At 44.8% G+C, this 18,980-nt stretch overlaps 1 protein-coding gene across 1 annotated transcript; it reads left to right on the top strand.

Moving 5' to 3' along the window:
* The first annotated feature begins 224 nt into the window (after positions 1 to 224).
* Positions 225 to 18,740, top strand: cckbrb (cholecystokinin B receptor b). The gene is made up of 5 exons (XM_037489336.2): positions 225 to 687; positions 7,199 to 7,450; positions 9,515 to 9,776; positions 10,416 to 10,543; positions 16,391 to 18,740. The coding sequence occupies exons 1-5, from the start codon at positions 528 to 530 to the stop codon at positions 16,924 to 16,926; spliced, it is 1,338 nt and encodes a 445-aa protein (XP_037345233.2). The 5' UTR covers positions 225 to 527; the 3' UTR covers positions 16,927 to 18,740.
* The last annotated feature ends 240 nt before the right edge of the window (positions 18,741 to 18,980 follow it).

Raw genomic sequence — 18,980 nt, 5'->3', positions numbered from 1 at the left:
TATTTTATTAAGCCTTTATCTTATCAAAATTACAAATAAAACTTCTCCTTAGCCATCGGAAAGGCTGTTTTAAATGACTGTTAAGTGGCTTAATTTGAAATAATTCTCAAAAGTGACGTCGAGTGTCCACAAACTGATCGATGGACGTGTTTTGCTGTCCCGCCCTCACGCACGCACGCACGCACGGACGCACGCACACATGTCAGTCTCCCCCTCCACCCGGCGCTCACGCGCGCTCTCCATGCGGCTCACTTGGCGAGGGCGCAGAAGAGCGCCGCAATCTTCTTGCCTCCTGGAGCGCTCCGATCCTTTACTATAAACCAGTACAAGTGTAAGATATCTCTTAAGGAAAAATTAAACGAATGAAAAGAAAACATTTTTTTGTACAGTTTCTAAAACGAAGACTTGCCTCAAGTGTGAAAAGACTGTAGATGCAGTCTACTTAGACCACTTGAAAGAATCACACGGCGCTTTGCAAACGATCCCAATCGGACTTTTTGTAACCTTGGAGACAAAGGTTACAAAACATGGATTCTTATGTGCGAAATCAGACATTTACGTCTCCCGGGTGTCTCGGAGCGCGGACCGATCCGCTGCAGAACGGAACCGATGGCGGCAGCCTGGGAACAAACATCACGTGCGGGAACGCTTCCACAGACCTCGTACCAAAGCTTGTGAGGAACAAGGGTGAGTTTTTAAAATAACACACGTAGTGTATTTAATTGTTTGTTTCTATACAACATCCTCCAGCACATAGGAGACAAATTAAACAGTGAAATAAAATTCAGAGAGAGAGTGGGAGGGAGGGAAGGATGGAGAGAGGGAGAGAGAGAGAAAGAGAGTGACTTTGAATCTAATCCCAGCCACGATTTATTCATAAAAAAGTCACATGTCTTCTCTATCTGGCTATGGCTCATGGTCGTGCGGCTGCTTCCTGCTGTTAGAGTCATAATTTATGTTATTATTTTGCATGTACAATTGACATTTCCACAGCATGTTATTCAAACTAAGGGTATAGACACACAGTATGTCTGTGTGATGTATGTTGTAGATTTAAAACTGTATTGACTTCATATGAGCTTGTCAACAAGAAAGAAAGTGCGTCATTAATCTTGAAATTTCCTCTCAGTTTGATCTCCACCTGCTCTCTGATTAAACAGCACCTGCTTTTTTCACATGCTCAATAGTTGTTTCACAAGGCTTCCGTGTGTTGATGATGTGTGTGCGTATAAGACTGATATTATTATCAGTCTTGAAAGATCCAGTTCGCAAAAAGAGTTATACGTTTCTTAGTTGCATGATTTCGTGATAAGTTTGATTGTATCTCCACCACGTTCAGTGATTCCCTCGTATCTCCTCTCTCTCTTTCCATCACATTGACCCTGTGTGTGTGTGGAGCAGATGAATTTCACCCTGCAGACCAGCGATAGTGCAGCACATGCCGTGGACCACTATTTAGAAAATACCTTTATAAGGGAAAGTTATTTATGAAAGGTCTTTTTTTTTATATCACTAATGAAAAAAAGGTCATGGGGAAAAATCCAACACAATGTTTATCGATTTCTCTTGCAAACAGTTCAACGTTTAAACACATCATTGCTTTGTGAGATTTTCACCATGGTTACTGGCATCCATCATTGACACATGCTACAAAACAGTCGCAGGCAGAGTCTTCACCCATCGCCGGGAGGAAACATGCCGCTCAATCTCCCCTCTCAACATGTATTCACACGTGATGCAGGTCAGGAGTTAGTTTTGATCTGGAACAAGAGATTCCCTGCACATTTCATGGCATATTACCAGCTAGACATGTTTTTAAGCAAGCCTGTCGCGATATACAGATAAATTATATATTTTTGAATGAGTTATTGCAGCGCAAGTCATCATGCAACATCAGGAGGTCTTTACTTGACCGCAATTATCAGTCACTGGAATAAACAACCATTACCAACCGCTCCAGGCAAATCAGAGTATTCATCAAAAAAGGAATTTAGTAAAAAAAAGTTGATCCCTCCACTTTTAATTTCCCTCTTCACTCTCTCTACTTGTCTCCTGTGCATATTTCAGCATAACCCTAACCATCTGTCGCTCACAACCTCATCTCACGGCCTTAATTCATTCCAGCGCGACGTGCTGAGAAACCAACATGTTGTTTTGCTGTGCGACTACAATGGACAGGGGCTCAGCGGCTCGTGTGTAGTAGTAGTCCGCCAGTGGACAGTAAGTGGTTTTGTTTGGTGCCTCCATCGACCGTTCCGGGGTGCAGTTGGCTTATAGTGAAAAGGCTTAGTTGACATTCACTACGCTGGATTCGCTACAAGCTGTGACATTTACCAATATCTCCTCACAAGGGCACAGCCGGCTTTTCCCTCATTGTTAGAGTGAGACGAAGGCCAACTGGAAGGGATGCACGCTAGATACGAATTAGAAACAGAATATCTGACAAACTGAATAAGAGAAACTGATGAAAATCTAAATATTCGTGAAAGGAATAAACATCCCCATTATTAATTCATTTGCTATTTCGCTACAAATCTACCAATAGACTGCCACTGCGGTCACATTTCCACTTGAATCATTTTAACGTAAATGTCAGCAGTAAATCTGTTCACCAGCCTCTCAGATCCAACATTAGAGCCTTGACGTTGGAACGAAGAGCCGGTGCTCACAGTGCTGCTCGTCTGTAAACAGAGCAGACGGTGCGCCAGAGCCGATGGTCAGACACGATAGATGTGCATCGCACGGACACACTCGTGAAAACGGCTCCACACACCTCGAGCGCGGCAGGGCCTCCCTTCTGTCATTTTGAACTTTTTTTCTGAAAATAAAAATGCAACATGGGCAGCATTTTCTTTAATGTCTGTTTCTCTTGTTGAATTTTAGTAGTGCAGTAGCTGCAGTGTTGAGTCTGTGCATCTCGAGATGTTCCCCAGATAGCACTGGGGGTTTTCTGCCAGTTGTCACACAGGTGGTGAAACACTAAAAACTGGTGGAATATTCATAACACACCCACATCAGGAGCATCACAGGCACCACAGCTGTGCAGATCAGCGTTAATAAGAGAGTCCGAGCTACTGAGGAGAATATCTAGCTCCTTAGCGGCTACACTGTGTTACACAGCTCATAATGTGTCTGCCAATCAATCCCAGTCTCCCCCTTTTGTATGTTAACTCTGTGATTTGCTAATGCAGTTTTGAGAATCACGACTAGGCTGCTTGTTTGATGTTTGGAGGTTTTTTCGTAAAATATCCCTTTACATTAAATTACATGTAAAGCGACTTACAATAAATGCATTTTGACCGTAGAGATACAAACTCAGAAGAACAAGTAACAAGAAAGTACAATTCTCGTTGAATAAGCAGTTTGAAAACATGTTATAGATAAGTGCCATTATAAGTACAATTTAAATGCTACAATTTGTTAGTGCTATAGTTTGTTAGGTACAGTCTAAAGAGGTGTGTCTTGAGTTTTCGGCAGAAGATGTAAAGGCTCTCTGCAGTTCTGATGCCAAAAGAGAGCTCATTCCACTATTTGGGAGATAGGAGAGCAAAGAGTCGCAATCTCGCCGAGTGCTTTTCTCTCAGAGAGGGAGGAACAAGCCGCTTGGCAGATGCAGAGCGGAGTGTGCGGGTTGGGATCTAGGGTTTGACCATATCCTGGATGTAGAGTGGACCCGATCCATTCACAGCATGGTATGTGAGAACCAATGTTTTGAAGTGGGTGCGGGCAGTCACTGGTAACCAGTGAAGAGAGCGGAGAAGTGGAGTAGTGTGGGAGAATTTTGGAAGGTTGAAGACCAGTCGAGCTGCTGCATTCTAGATGAGCTGCAGAGGTCGAATGGCGGTAGCAGGGAGACCTGCCAAGAGAGAGTTAGAATAGTCAAGGTGGGAGATGACAAGAGCCTAAATCAGTACCTGCGCTGCCTTCTGAGTGAGAAGGGGTCGTATTCTCCTGATGTTGTAGAGCGTGTACCTACAGGATCATGTTGTCGCTGTGATGTTGGGAGTCAGGGAGAGTTTGCTGTCATGTGTCACACCAAGGTTCCTAGCAGTCAGAGTGGGTGTTAACACAGAGTTGCGAAAGTTAACAGTCAGGTCCTGGGTCAGAGAGTCTTTTCCGGGGAAGAGAAGTAGTTCAGTTTTGTCAGGGTTGATCAGGTGGTGAGCGGACATCCACGGAGAGATGTCAGTCAGACAGGCAGCGTGTCCGAATGAGGGAAGGAGAGAATTAGTTGGGTGTCATCAGCGTAGCTGTAGTAGGAGAAACCGAGCGAATGACAGAGCCAAGAGAGTTGGTGTAGATTGAGAAGAGGAGGGGACCCAGGTTGAAGCCCTGAGGAACTCCAGTAGTAAGAGGACAAGGTTCCGACACAGATCCTGTCCAAGTTACCCGGTGCGGCCATCAAGGTAAGATGAGAGAAGGGAGACAGCAGAGCCTGTGACACCAAGTTCCTGAAGGGAGGAGATAAGAATCTGGTGGTGCTCGCAGAGTGGCTCTCACGGGATGGGCCAGTTCAGACAACCACGGTGCTCGAAGGGATTTGCCGGCCCGTCGAGTCTCAAGAGGACAGTGAGAGTCAACGGAGGAGGATAAGGATCAGGAGGTGTCAGGAGAGTCTCTGTGGGAACGTCGGGTGTAGTGTGTGAATGGGAAAGAGTCTGTTGAGGGGAGAGCCGATTGAACAGAGGAGGATAGAGAGGAGGGAGAGAGTGAGCGAATGTTGCAGCGAACGGGTACAGAGTCAGTTGATGGGGTGGGGTCGTTAGTTGGGGAGAGCGGAAGAGAGTAGGAGATGAAGTAATCAGAGATGTAAAGTGGAGTTAAAGTGAGGTTAGTGGTAGAGCAGTTTCTAGTGAAGATGTAATCAAGGTGATTGCCAGCTTTGTGAGTAGGAGGAGAGAGATTGAGTGACAGTGCAAAGGAAGAAGTAGGAGTAAAGGTCAGATGACCTCTCTGTCGTCATGTTGAAGTCTCCTCGGAGGATGAGTTGTGGGCCATTTTCAGGATAGTTGGACAGAAGGATGTCTAGTTCTTCCAGGAAATTACCCAGAGATCCTGGTGGATGTTAGAGGACAATTGTGCCGTGTGAGTAACTGTCACAGCGTGGATTTCAAAAGACTGTGGGGTGGAGGATGAAAGAGGGTAAGGAGAAAAGATCCATTTGGGTGAGATGAGTAAACCTGTGCCACCACCCCTGCCAGAGGGTCTGGGTGTGTGGCTGAAGGAGAAGGCAGAGGAGAGAGCAGCTGGGGTGGATGTGTTCTCCGGTGTGATCCAGGTCTCAGTGAGAGCGAGGAAGTCAAGCGACTGCAGGATAGCAAAGCCGGAGATGAAGTCGGCCTTGCGAGTAGCTGACTGGCATTTCCAAAGGCCTCCTGTGATAAGGTGACATGTGTGGAGCGGGTGGGGTAAGTAAGAGAGGAGGATAGAGGAGAAGGAGTAGGACAGAGAGTAGATCTAGTCCGAGGGCAGTAGTTCCTTTCCTCCATTGAAGCAGAGTTTGCTAAACTGAGAGACGAGAGGGAGAGAGAGGTAGACGGACTGAATTCTTCCAACCAATCTGAGCCTGAATCCATCAATAAGCCTGCAAGTTAAACAAATACATTTCACAGCGGGGGGTTGGAGGAAGGAACATTAAATTACATGGCATCATGCGGCCCGCTGCCGGAGTCCAGAACCATCTTTAGATGGTTGATACATCACATCACATATATTGTACATCACGTCTTTATATTTGGGGGATCCACTTTAACCTCCCTCCAGCTTCCTTGATAATTCAGATTTTCACATCTCCCACATCATTGTGTTAATCACACACATTACAGTGTGTGAACTAGCCAAGCTGTGCACGATACATACATTTGCATATGGATGATTATAGATGAATGTGTCTGAATCAACGGAAATGTGTGTATTATGTTTTGTGATAAAAAATATGAATCACCGTGCTGCACAAGCTGAAAAGCTAAAAAGCTGGTCCTTTCTTCAAAGCATTTGACAAAACATTGGCTGGGACATGCTTTGTGTTTCTGTGGAATCCCTCTTTCTATTGAGAGCGGAATAAGAGGGAATGGACCACGAAAAAAAGGAAAGAAAGCAAAACTGAAATGTATAAAGGGTAAAAATCTAGAGGGATGCCTGAAAGATTAAACTTTGCTTTGAAAAGGTATTCAGAGAAATGGAAATCTGGTGGAAAGAAAAGAAGGAGGTACTAATACACACGTTTGGTGTTTTGCAGGGAATAGAGTCAGTCTGCTTTTTAAGGACCCTTGGGAAGTGTTTTGTTGACGGGATTAGGACTAAGTGAGTTTGGTTGCACTTCACCCTACAACTGTGTCCATCATAGTATATAGTTCATGCATGTGATAGATTGTTTTATTCTGCAGATGTGGTGCACATGCGTGCTTCTCATCCTGAGGATACAGAAGGTGACACGTTAAAAACGTGTTGTGTCCTAGCAGAGGGGGAAGATAACTGAGAAGTTGTAAACAATCCGGTGACCGAGGGAACAGACGGGTTTGCGCCGCAGACTTAATTGTTTTTTGAGTAAGAAAATATTAATGTGGTAACCAAATTTGACACACAGCATAGTGCATGGCTGAGGTGGGCGGCTTAGTACTACATGTGCATTAAAAAATGATAATTGAGCTGAATGAATAATCTTTTTCTGTTGATATTTTTTATATATTTTATATATATAATATAATATATTTTTAACACTGCCCATCAACAGTGCCGGGCCGGCCAGCACAATTATTTATGCAACAACCACTATAAAAAACAAGCTGGTGTTTGTCAAATCCATCTGGTGTTCGTAGCTGTTATCGTTATGCGTTTACGATAACAGAGAAAGACAAAGCTACGAACACCAGATGGATTCAACATTATAACTTTTCAAAAATATTTTGCCGTATTTAGCATTGAGGTATAAACATACCAAAAAAATGTAAATACCAGAGCAGGGAGTATGTACCAGTAACATAAGTAGAACTCAATCAAAAGAAAGTATTTTTTTAAGAAGTCTGAGGCATAGAAGCTGGTGTTTTAGAGAAGAAAATGAATAATCTTTTGCTCTATAGCGCCGCTGCAAAAAGTCAGACAATTAGCTTGAGGCTCTCTGGATCGATAAAGACAGCGTCACAAAGGTCTGGCAGTTCACACTTTAACGTGTCCCCCCCCATGTCTTTCTCTGTACAAGATGACGACCACACACTGAGGATCCTGCTCTACTCACTCATCTTCTTTCTGAGTGTGTTCGGCAACCTGCTGATCATCGTGGTGCTGACGGTCAATAAGCGCATGCGTACCGTGACCAACGCTTTCCTGCTGTCGCTCGCCGTCAGTGACCTTATGATGGCGGTCTTCTGCATGCCCTTCACCCTCATCCCGAACATCCTCAAGGACTTCATCTTCGGAGCCGCCATGTGCAAGATAGTGTCCTACCTCATGGGTAAGAAAAGGCGGAGTCGGGAGGCAAATATACGGATGTTCTATCTGTATATTTGCCAACCGTCTCTACATTTTAGTATCCCAATATACCTGTCTCCTAAATCACATCCCTGTTCATTTGTTTACTTTTGCTAATATGCATTTATACGTTCTGTGAGCTGTAAATGGAGATTTTGGATGACTGTTGTTGAAAAAAGTTGCACTATTATTCTTGAATGAAACATTTGCATTGACATTCACATCCATGTCATACAACCACACAAGATGGCAGCTTTACGGTTAATATATTATGGCGAGAAATATACATATACAAGAAAACGTACTTACTTATTTTAATTAGACATTTTTTTATAATTGGCATCTAGCCATTTGACGGAAATAAGACATTGTTAAGAGCCATTTCCCCCATACTGGCATTTCTTTGACTTAAATGTTAGCTTTTTCGATCAACTAATAAACAACAAAGTCAAAATTTGTCGATAAAAACATTGTTAGTTGCATATATATGGAAACTCTATTAAGTACACACAGGAGGCATTGAGTAAATGATTACCTTTTCTCCTCAAACTTATCAATTCATTTTGGTTTATTTGTCAATATTTTGAACAAAGGAACTGTAATATTCTTATGTACCAATTGCATTAACAGTTGGTCAAGATAAAACCTCCAGGTACTCTGAGATATCATGTATTTTTCACAGCTTTAGTGGCTCAAAGTGGTTCTACAATGTTTTCAATTTTAATTACAGCAGTCCCAGTAGACCCACAGCAAACGTGACCTGACCTGAATCACTGTCTACATTTTTCATTTTGTTGTGGGATCTACATGGAAAGAAAATTACATTTTAGGTTTAGGGTTAGATTATCGGGATAATCCCATATTACCTTGAGAAGCAGACTAGCATCCAAATGAAATTGAGGGGGCTATATGGTGGGTTTTCTTAGTATTAATTCTGGTTTGTCAGCTGCTTTCCTAGTTTTTCATGCTATGCTAAGCTAAGCTAACCTGCTGTGGCCTCAAATTTACCTTGCAAACAGGAGAACAGTAATGGTCTTCTAATCTTCTATTCTGAAAATAAATATATTGAAAGACTTTTCATTTGGGTAAAAGTTTTACAAGTGCTACTATTACTATACAATTATCTAAGCAGAATAATCATTCTATATAATATCTATACCTATACATTGTTGCCTTTTTACAGCTGTTTAACACAATTATTAGTTGGACTTTGGGTTTTAGTTGCCAACAGATGCAGCTTAAAAGTAACAAAGTTCAACACTTAAGTTAAAGAACTATTCATTTTTTTAAGTTCTACTTGGTTCAGTAGAGTAGTTTTGAATACTTTACAGTTCTGCTCATCATGAGTTAGTCTTTTTATTCTAAATTTAAAAAAACACACACCCACACAACCTCAAAAACTCATAACCTTCATTGCAAGATGAAGTGTGGGCGTGGACCAAGTAAAACCGAGCGCTACCTCACACCATTCAGGCAGGAACTCTACTGAGACTAATGATGTCATCCATAATGAGGTGGGTCATCTAACTATTTAGAAGTTATGCACCTCATTGTGCACCTAAAAAAAATTAAATTGAAGCATAAACACAAACATGGAGAGGAAAGCAAATAACCAAAAGAATTGATGGGGTCACAGTGAGAAAGAGTGGCAACACACAGTCCGTATTGTGTATTTTCCTGTTGAGGACATGAATAAGAGAGGTAAAGAGTAATTTCCCGTCTTGCCCTGCAAGGAGGGAGATGAAAGATTAAATCAGTGGCCCTGGCTAACAGGATTTCTTTTTCCAAGACTAATAACCATCCCGACCGGCCATCTCGAGCTACACTCATCTGCGAGCCCATCTCATTGGAGCTCCAAGTTTTGTTCTCAGTTATGATTGCAGATATTGTGTTTTTTGTTTCTTTTTATTACCGGCCCCCACTCCATTCTGAGCACGCAGCGATAATAACTTTACATTTATCAAAAGCCAAGATAACTTTTCTACTCAGAAAAAGAGAATATTTGTTTACTTTCATTTTGAAATGACCTTGTTTCGTATTTCTACAGGAATATCAGTGAGCATATCTACGTTCAGCCTGGTTGCCATAGCGATCGAGCGCTATAGCGCAATCTGTAACCCCCTAAAGTCCCGGGCGTGGCAGACCCGTTCCCATGCCTATCGGGTTATTGCTGCTACATGGATGCTGGCCTTCGTCATCATGATCCCGTACCCAATCATCAGCCACTTGGAGTCTTTTCAAGGTCCTGAAAACACAACAGCTCACAAGTGTCGCCACATGTGGCCCATCGCAACGGCAGAGCAGACCTGGTGAGTGACTGTATATATAGATATATTTTTTTTAAATCAAGGGTTAAATACACTTGATTTTCATCAACATTCTTGATTTTTTTTCAAAAGTGTGTAAAGATTGTCCTAAACCCGTATCAAGGTTTACATTGAAGGTTATTTTCACTTGTGATGTGTTCACAGCTCACTTTCTGTTTTTGTGTATTTGAATTATCTACATTTGTTTGACTGTAGACCAGCTTGTGGTTGTGTAAATCTGGGCACGCGCACCAAGTTTGTGTCTCTTGTGTATTACCGTTTGAGAAAATCTATGTTTCATTGTTGAAATACAAAACGTCAATTTTCAACATTTACAGCTGTGATTGAGTCATGGCCACATTCCTCTAATACTAACCAACTGGGTGAAATTCTGCTGATAAAAACTTTTGGTACATTTTAAGCCTTTATTAGAATGCAATAGTAGAGGAGGACTTTTTTCCTTCCAAATCATATTTCTATTGAGGACAAATTTTGCTTCATGGCGTTCTAAGAAAATAAAAACCAGGCTTAGTTGTGTGACTCAAGGTGATATATTAATACGTGAGATATACAAACAGGGTCTAGATGAATGACTTAATTCATAGACAATGGGATCCTTATCTTCTCCTATGTCTCTTTTAGGTACATTTTGCTGCTGCTGGTGCTGTTTGCAATCCCGGGGTTGGTGATGATTGTGGCATATGGATTGATCTCCAGGGAACTTTACAGAGGCATCCAGTTTGAGATGGGCCACAAAAAAGACTCTACGGGTAAGGTCTTACACATCTTGTGGAAAACATACAGAAAATACCAGTGTGAAAATGTTTTCCCCCAGTTTTCATGGTAAGTAGCAAGTCTTCTCGAGTCAAAAGGCTCGAGTCCAAGTTGTCAGAGGGTCGGGCTGGTGCAGGTCGAAGAAGGCAGGACTCAAACGCAGGATTCACGTTTACCGAAGGTGCTCTTTATTCACCAAACAAAATCAAACCGAAGCCAAAGAACGGACGTGCACAAACCAGGACTGACATGGACAATGACGCGACAGGGGACAACAGGCACACGGGGCTTAAATACACGAGGGAGGTGCAGGTGATTGGACACAGGTGGAAACACTCAGGCAATCACAGGACAAGGCAGGAAGTGAAGTTAACCCAGGACCACAAGGAACATGAAACTTCAAACTAAAACAGGAAGAGAGACCAAACCGTGACAGAACCCCCCCCTCAAGGACCGAATTCCAGACGGTCCTAAAGGGGAGCAGAACCGGAGAAAATCAGACAAGGGGAGGGAGGGTGGGGACCCGACGATCCTGGACCGCGCGAGGAACTCCGGGTGATGGCGGCCATGTCGGGTCCTTCGGGGGGGCGGCCGGAACGGCGGCCGGGCCTCAGGGTCTCGGGGGGTCTGGCGGGGCGGCGGCCGGGCCTCAGGGTCTCGGGGGGTCTGGCGGGGCGGCGGCCGGGCGTCGTGCTCTGCGGCGGCATCGTCGAGGCGGGGGGCGCCGAGCTGTGCGGCTCGTGCGTCGTCGTGGCGGGGGGCGCCGAGCTGTGCGGCTCGGGCGTCGTCGAGGCGGGGGGCGCCGAGATGTGCGGCTCGGGCGTCGTCGAGGCGGGGGGCGCCGAGCTGTGCGGCTCGGGCGTCGTCGTGGCGGGGGGCGCCGAGCTGTGCGGCTCCGGCGTCGTCGAGGCGGGGGGCGCCGAGCTGTGCGGCTCCGGCGTCGTCGAGGCGTGGGGCTCCGGCCCAACCCCTGACCCCACCCCCCCTTCAAGGACCGACTTCCAGGCGGTCCCAAGAGGGTGGGAGGGAGGGGTTATGGTCGGGCGCCGCGGGGCCGAGACCGGGGGCGTGGTTCTCAGGGCAGGAACGGGCGCTGACGGGCGTCTCGGGGACGGAACGGGCGCTGACGGGCGTCTCGGGGCCGGAACGGGCGCTGACGGGCATCTCGGGGCCGGAACGGGCGCTGACGGGCGTCTCGGGGCCGGAACGGGCGCTGACGGGCGTCTCGGGGCCGGAACGGGCGCTGACGGGCGTCTGGGGGCCGGAACGGGCGCTGACGGGCGTCTGGGGGCCGGAACTGGCGGAGACGGGGGTCCTGGGACCGGCTCGGGCGGAGACGGGGGTCCTGGGACCGGCTTGGGCGGAGACGGGGGTCCTGGGACCGGCTCGGGCGGAGACGGGGGTCCTGGGGCCGGTTCGGGCGGAGACGGGGGTCTTGGGGCCGGTTCGGGCGGAGACGGGGGTCTTGGGGCCGGTTCGGGCGGAGACGGGGGTCCTGGGGCCGGTTCGGGGGGAGACAGGGGTCCTGGGACGATGGTGTCGTACGTGGCTTGGATGTGGGCGGCCAGCTCCATCATCTGCTCCCAGCGTGCGCTGATAACTTCCCACAACGGGTCTTTAACGTTGAGCCCTGCTGAGTCCTTCGGTGGTCTCGTCATTCTGTCAGAGGGTCGGGCTGGTGCAGGTCGAAGAAGGCAGGACTCAAACGCAGGATTCACGTTTACCGAAGGTGCTCTTCATTCACCAAACAAAATCAAACCGAAGCCAAAGAACGGACGTGCACAAACCAGGACTGACATGGACAATGACGCGACAGGGGACAACAGGCACAAGGGGCTTAAATACACGAGGGAGGTGCAGGTGATTGGACACAGGTGGAAACACTCAGGCAATCACAGGACAAGGCAGGAAGTGAAGTTAACCCAGGACCACAAGGAACATGAAACTTCAAACTAAAACAGGAAGAGAGACCAAACCGTGACACAAGTGAAGTCACGAGTCATCGATGTTAAAGTCCAAGTCGAGTTGCAAGTCTTTGTACGTTTTGTCGAGTCGAGTCTGAAGTCATCAAATTCATGACTTGAGTCTGACTCGACTCCAAGTCACATGACTCGAGTCCACACCTCTGGAAAATACTAAATACTAATAAGTTAATGTCTGGCCCGACAAACAGGCAGGAGCGAGGGGGAAACTGAATTAAAAGTTACATTAGTTCACTCACATGTTCCCAAGCACCGTGACAACAAATGTGAGACAAATTACTCACAGGTCATATGAAAGACACTCTTCCTCAACAACAGTAGGACCACTAACTCAGCTAGCAACATGCTCTGCCACTGTCACGGGTCGTGGATGCGCAATGGATTTACCGTCAGATCAGAGGGGTTTGTTTGCTTAATAGTTAACTACTTACTTTAATGCTTAATTGCTTATTTCACAGGCACTAAATGACTCACATGAGATCCCATTGTGTCAGTATCTGTGTCTCGACTTGTATGTCATCCCAAAATCCAGCCCCAACCAACCAGACTCTAATGTTAACATTTCAATTTATTTTTATTCATGTGAATGATGATGAGGAATTTCAACGATATCGTTAGCGTTACAATCATTCTAATGTGTGCAGGTTAGGTGGAGCGTAACCTTTTGTGGGCATGTGAGAGTGTGTCTAAGACGATAGCAGCAGTAAGGTCATTTGCTCCACTTGAAGCTGGAATTGCTCACAGCTGCGAGCCTTAACATCAACATATGTTTGTTCTCAGAGACAATACGTTGTCCCCCCCCCAAAAAAAACAACACATTTAGAAAAAACTATTTATTTAAAAAAAGTCCAGGATTGGTTTACTACCCGTCCTATTCCTTTCCTCAAAGCTCTTTGACTTTAATTAAAAAGAATCCATAAAAGTAATAGCCCCTGATCAATTATTGCTGTGTCTCAGAAATAGTTGCTATTTACTTTTCTTTCTATCAAGCTGAGCCGCTGCTCTATAGAGAGATACCATTGACTCAAAAATAAACTAGGCAATGGGTGCACGCAGGGCTGGCGCTAGCCATTTGGGTGCCCTAAGCACAAATGCTTGATGGTGCCCCCCCAACCAACGAACCAACGAACCACCACCAAAGGAATAACAACCATTCAGAATTTCTTAGTTAGGTTCTCTTTATTCCCCAAATAACTTCTAAACATAAATAATTTACATAAACAAACATGAAAAGAAATAAATTATATAAAAGATAAAATTATAAATACCAAATACCACCACAATATAGTGTTACTAAAAACACAGATTTGGAACTGAACATTGTAAACGCAGAAAGTATTCAAGTATATAACCGTGTAAGTAATAATGTGCACATCTTCAGTAAACAATATATACATAAGTACAAATAATAATAATAAAGTGCAAACTCCACAGTAGAATTTACTTTACCATCTCTATAAAAGAGACCATTCTGCTATCCGATAGAACTATATTAAACATTTTCACTACCATCAGTTGTCAAAGGCCCTACAGAGGCACACGCCTGCATTTCCTAGCTGCAAAATCAGCTATCAGGTCATATGACAGTTTCTGAGCCACGTCCCCATTGATGCTGATGACAGCCAGACCACTTAAACGTTCCTGCCCCATTGTGTGATGTGGAGAGAGAGGACCCAAAAGCGGAATGCAGAAGAAATAATGATCTTTAATCAGAAGGTGGTACCTGAGGGGTAGCCGCGAAGGCAGGCACAAAAACGACAACTGAAAGTCTCTCGGGTTAAACGAGGCACTAGAGGTCGGTGGCTGGGAAGAGGCGTTCACTGTCCGTCATTCCCGACAAAGTCGGCTGGCCGGGGTGGCGGCTGTTCAGCTCCTCAAACTTGGCGAGGCCGGACGCTGAGTCTGGAAGGTAAAAAACTAAACGCAACAGGACACGACTGAGCATAAGAGACGCAGAAGGTGAGTGTGCCTCCTGCTTGGGTAGCGAAATAATCTGACAGAGAACAGAGGAAAAGGGGGACTAGAAATAGCAGAAATAATTAACAACATAGAGGACAGGTGTGCAACTATTAGTGTGAAAGGGGGGGAGATAATGGGATTCAGCTGATGAGTTGTGGAAGTAATGTATGAGTAACTAAAGACCAGTAGGGGAAGGAAAAGGGACAGGAAGAGCCCAAAACCATGACACATTGATGAGCGCAATTACGTTTTCATTTGTTTGAGCTTTGAAAAGCTTTGCTCAGCAGAGGCAACTGTGACAGGGAGAGTCAGTGCAATACGAAGAGCACTCCACAGATTGGGATATACCTCTTGAAGCAGATTGTTATGCAGAAATGTCATTTCCAAGGCAGATGGTGAAAGCTGAGGAAGGTTGATGATTTCCTGCATCATCTCAGGTCCATCAATTTCATTACGTTGTGAAAGTGTCACTTGTAGCTAGGCTACATTTTCACTACACAATAAGATTTTTTGAACATAATTGATAACAAACGCAAAAAAGCGTCCTGCAGTGCAAAGCAAACTAAGCTAATAGGCTAACGTTACCTGACTATATCTCTGATGGCTATTAGAAATAGCAGGCCCAATTTAAGCATAATCAGAAATACCATTGCTAGCTAGCAACCTAAGGAATGATTGCTAGTCTTATTGCTAGCGGTAACAGAAACGATAACGGTAACATCAATGATAACAAAAACGTAAATGATAACATAAAAAACAAATGATAACAAAAACGGTAACGGTAACAAACTTCGGGCGGCCCGAGGACGAGTACCGAATACGGCCCACCGGCGATCCGTGCGGACATTATGAGCGCGAGTATATGTGGCCAGCCGGCTGCCCGGTAACCACTAGTAACGGTCCTCACAAGACAAAGTTTGGGGACCCCTGATCTAAAACATTGTCTCTTTCTTTTTTCCGCCCCCGACTCTTGATGCCTTTTCAAAGCCATTTCAAAGCTGTCTGCCACATTTAAGATTTGAGGCATAATTGAACAAACCACTGGGAGGTGGGGGGTTCCCCTTTTTCTCGACTAATTTGGTCTAGGCCTATTACTTTTGTATTGCTTTTGCATATTAACATGCTTTAGACAAATTTTATTTGTTATTTATACTAGTAGCCTACTGTGATGATTTTTCACGTCCCAGATTTTTTGATGCCCCCCCCAGGCACTGCGTGATGTGCGTGTTCGGAGCGCCGGCGCTGGGTGCATGTGTTATCACTGTTCTTGTTATGGATTGTCTCTGACCCCAAGTGCACGACACCAGACACAGCTTAGGTTCAGCCGGAAAACGGCGTAGTTTATTTCACAATCAACCAAATACGAGAAACAAACCAAAAAAACGAGAACTGCCTCCTTAATTGGCAGGGGGGAGAAAAAAAAAAAAAAAAGGCAACTCCAAAAACTCTCTAGTCCGTGGGCGCTCTTAGTCCAATCAAAAAGGAAAACTCACACGATACTCACAGGAAAACAAAACTCTGCGTAGGGAATTCCGGAAGGGTCTCCAAGAGGAGCACAGGGGAAGAACAATCAACCTTCTCTGGGGAAACACAGAGCACGAACTCACGGCGAGCCACTGGCAGATCTGATTCTTAACCTCCCTGTGGGATGAGCTGACGAGCTGCAGCTGTGGCGATGAGCAGAGCGGCGTCAGGTGTGCGACTCTCTGGCTGGTCGAGCCCTAACAGTTCTGTGCTGCTTTGGCTTATTTGTTCATTTGAGATTTTCTTGGAATTAATTTGCTGAAGGAAAGCTCAAGGTATCCTTTGTTCAATGCATTTTTAATCCGGTTGGAAGTCATTTTAGAGTTTTGAAAAATATGATAATTTGTAATACTGTTTTTACTCTGCACTCCCTTACAGACGTGAAGAATGGACTCACCTCCAGCGTGTCTGCCGGCGGTGATGACGGAGATGGTTGCTACGTTCACGTTGTTCAGCGGCCACATTCTATGGAGATGTCCACCATGGCTGCATCCAGTAGGGCAACCAAGGCGGAAAGACCACGCAGCAACACGTCCGAGGCCAAGTTGGAGGCAAAGAAGCGGGTCATACGCATGCTGGTGGTCATCGTTGTCCTGTTCTTCCTCTGCTGGATGCCACTGTACGTTGCCAACACCTGGCGGGCTTTCAATGACTCTGCCAAACGGGCCCTCTCTGGGACACCCATCGCTTTCATCCATTTGTTGTGCTACACCTCTGCCTGCGTCAACCCCATTATTTACTGCTTCATGAACACGCGTTTCCGCAAAGCTCTGCTGGCCACGTTCGGGTGCTGTGCTGCCCCTTGCCGCCGCCGTCGTAGCGGGCTGCGGGAAAACGAGGAGGACGCCATGGCAACCGGAGCGTCCATGTCCAAGTTCAGTTACACTACAGTCAGCACCATGGGAAACTGCTGAGGCAATTGGATGAAGGCACAATCCAGATGAGACAGTTACTATGGCAACACAGCAACCCACGTTGTTTGTATTTGGGACAATTTGGTACTCATAGGTACAGTAATTTGGATAAGGAGAAAATGCCAGATATTGTGATAGGGTAGAGGCTTCACCCATGACTGTGAGTAAAGTTATATGTTTTATTGAAACCCAATCTTACCAACTAAGTACCTCCATTGCTATAATTGAAAAAAAGCACAGAAAACCAGATTGTACATTTATCTTGTGACACAATGGGCTGATGCAAATTGGCTGTTGAGGTGTCTGCGATGCGGCGTGTTTTTGGAGGTTGACTTCAAGCTATTTGAAGGAGGCAGTTTAATTACTTAGTAGTCATTATATAGCTTTATAAATAGGACTGTTATGTAACTTTGAAATTGTTTGTGTTAATGATAGCAATGTATTTGCCTTGTGGACTAAGTGCCTGGTTCTAGAATCAATGTAGTAATTCTCTACAGTTGATATATGACACTCATCGGCGGCGCCATTATCGAAGGAAAATTGTAAAATTAAGTTCCTGTATTGAGTTTAAAGACAAAAAACATCTTCTAAACAAACTGGAAATCCTCATGAGATAAGACGGCATTTTTTCCTGGTGGGAGCCGATAAATGAGCAGGTTGTCATTTCTCTGTGACTCCGTGGTCTGAAGTTGGAGACGAGCAGTGCCGATGCCTCGTGTTGTGGTTTTATACGGCAGTGCTGGCCACCTATGTGTTTTTGAGTTATAAAAATATTTGTACTGTCTCATTGCGGGGGACCACAGTAGCATATATGAGCAGGATGACTTGGCATTTGAATTGTTTCTTTCTCATGAATTTGGATGTGGGTTATTTTACAGATTTATATAGATATTATATAGTGTAGCAGAAGGTTCAGTATATTACTACTGTGAAAGCAAGATTACAGTTGACACAAATATGGTATATACTATATGTTAACCATATATTGCAACATGAACGGATGATTTTTATGAACACGTTTACTTCAGCCTTATACAGGGGACATGTTCACTTATTCCAGTGATTGTTCAGTGATTTGCATTCCCAGGGAAATTCACCTTCAGGGCTGCCAAAATGACCGCCAGGTGTCAGAGGTCTCTGTTGATTAGTCCCTTACTCAGCCTCCCCTAATTACTTTACACTGATTGTATTACAACCTCAACCCTGCCGAGCTGAACAGATGAGCATATTTTACTGAGTGCACTAAAGCAGCAGGCTGTCGGCAGCCTGACGTTCTGATGTGCAGCCTGATCCTCAGCGCCTCATCTAACCCTGTCCAGATACCCGCATACCCGGCTTCAACACGTTGCATGTTCATTCACACATTGACTAGTGCTAATGTTTAGTTTCAAATCAAATCTCTCCTGTTACACCAAGCTAAAGAGTGGTTTTATTTTGAATTCTCATAAGCAGGAAGCTGTTTCCATCAATTGTCCAATTTTACGTAGTCAGACTAAGTTAATAACTATTTGGTGAACATATGGAGGAATGCTGCATAAGAAACAACTGGTTGGAGGCCAAAACAGAGTTAAAAGGACAGTAAACATTAGTCTAGAATTTGTTTGGTAACTGCAAAGTTACCTTTGAATGTGTAACGTCTGCTTTATGAATAAATAGGCACCTGTTTTAGCAATAACAACAGAGGATGACAAGTCAAGCATTTTCCACTGAACCAAAGAGGTTTATAAATCATCTTCAGACGCTTAAAGGTTAGTGTTGAATTACAGCATCGGGACAAATAAAATTATCAGCAGAAAGGAAGAGATGCTGTCAAATAGAATAGAATAAAAGTAAATTTTTTGTAGTTGGGTGATAAATGACACCCTCTAAGTTCATGAAAGACAATAAGCTATTTCAATTGGTATGTACTGTATCTGGTATGCAAATACGCAAGACATTGTTAGAGTGATGAAAGTAATAAGTGATCATTGACAGGTATCCTTAATCAATCATGCTCAGTCAAGACAATAAGGTGGCCTTTACAGACTGACAAGTCCTCACAAGTCCTTACTGTG

Source organism: Pungitius pungitius, chromosome 10 (assembly GCF_949316345.1).
Source record: "Pungitius pungitius chromosome 10, fPunPun2.1, whole genome shotgun sequence".
Lineage (NCBI taxonomy): Eukaryota > Metazoa > Chordata > Actinopteri > Perciformes > Gasterosteidae > Pungitius > Pungitius pungitius.
This window is presented reverse-complemented; position numbering and strand designations above follow the sequence as displayed.

Bases quoted from the DNA above. Each gene is read 5' to 3' on its own strand.
- cckbrb (XM_037489336.2), top strand. From the start codon at position 528: ATGGATTCTTATGTGCGAAATCAGACATTTACGTCTCCCGGGTGTCTC. The intron at 688-7,198 runs GTGAGTTTTTAA...TCTCTGTACAAG, and splicing joins AAAGCTTGTGAGGAACAAGG to ATGACGACCACACACTGAGG. The intron at 7,451-9,514 runs GTAAGAAAAGGC...GTATTTCTACAG, and splicing joins GATAGTGTCCTACCTCATGG to GAATATCAGTGAGCATATCT.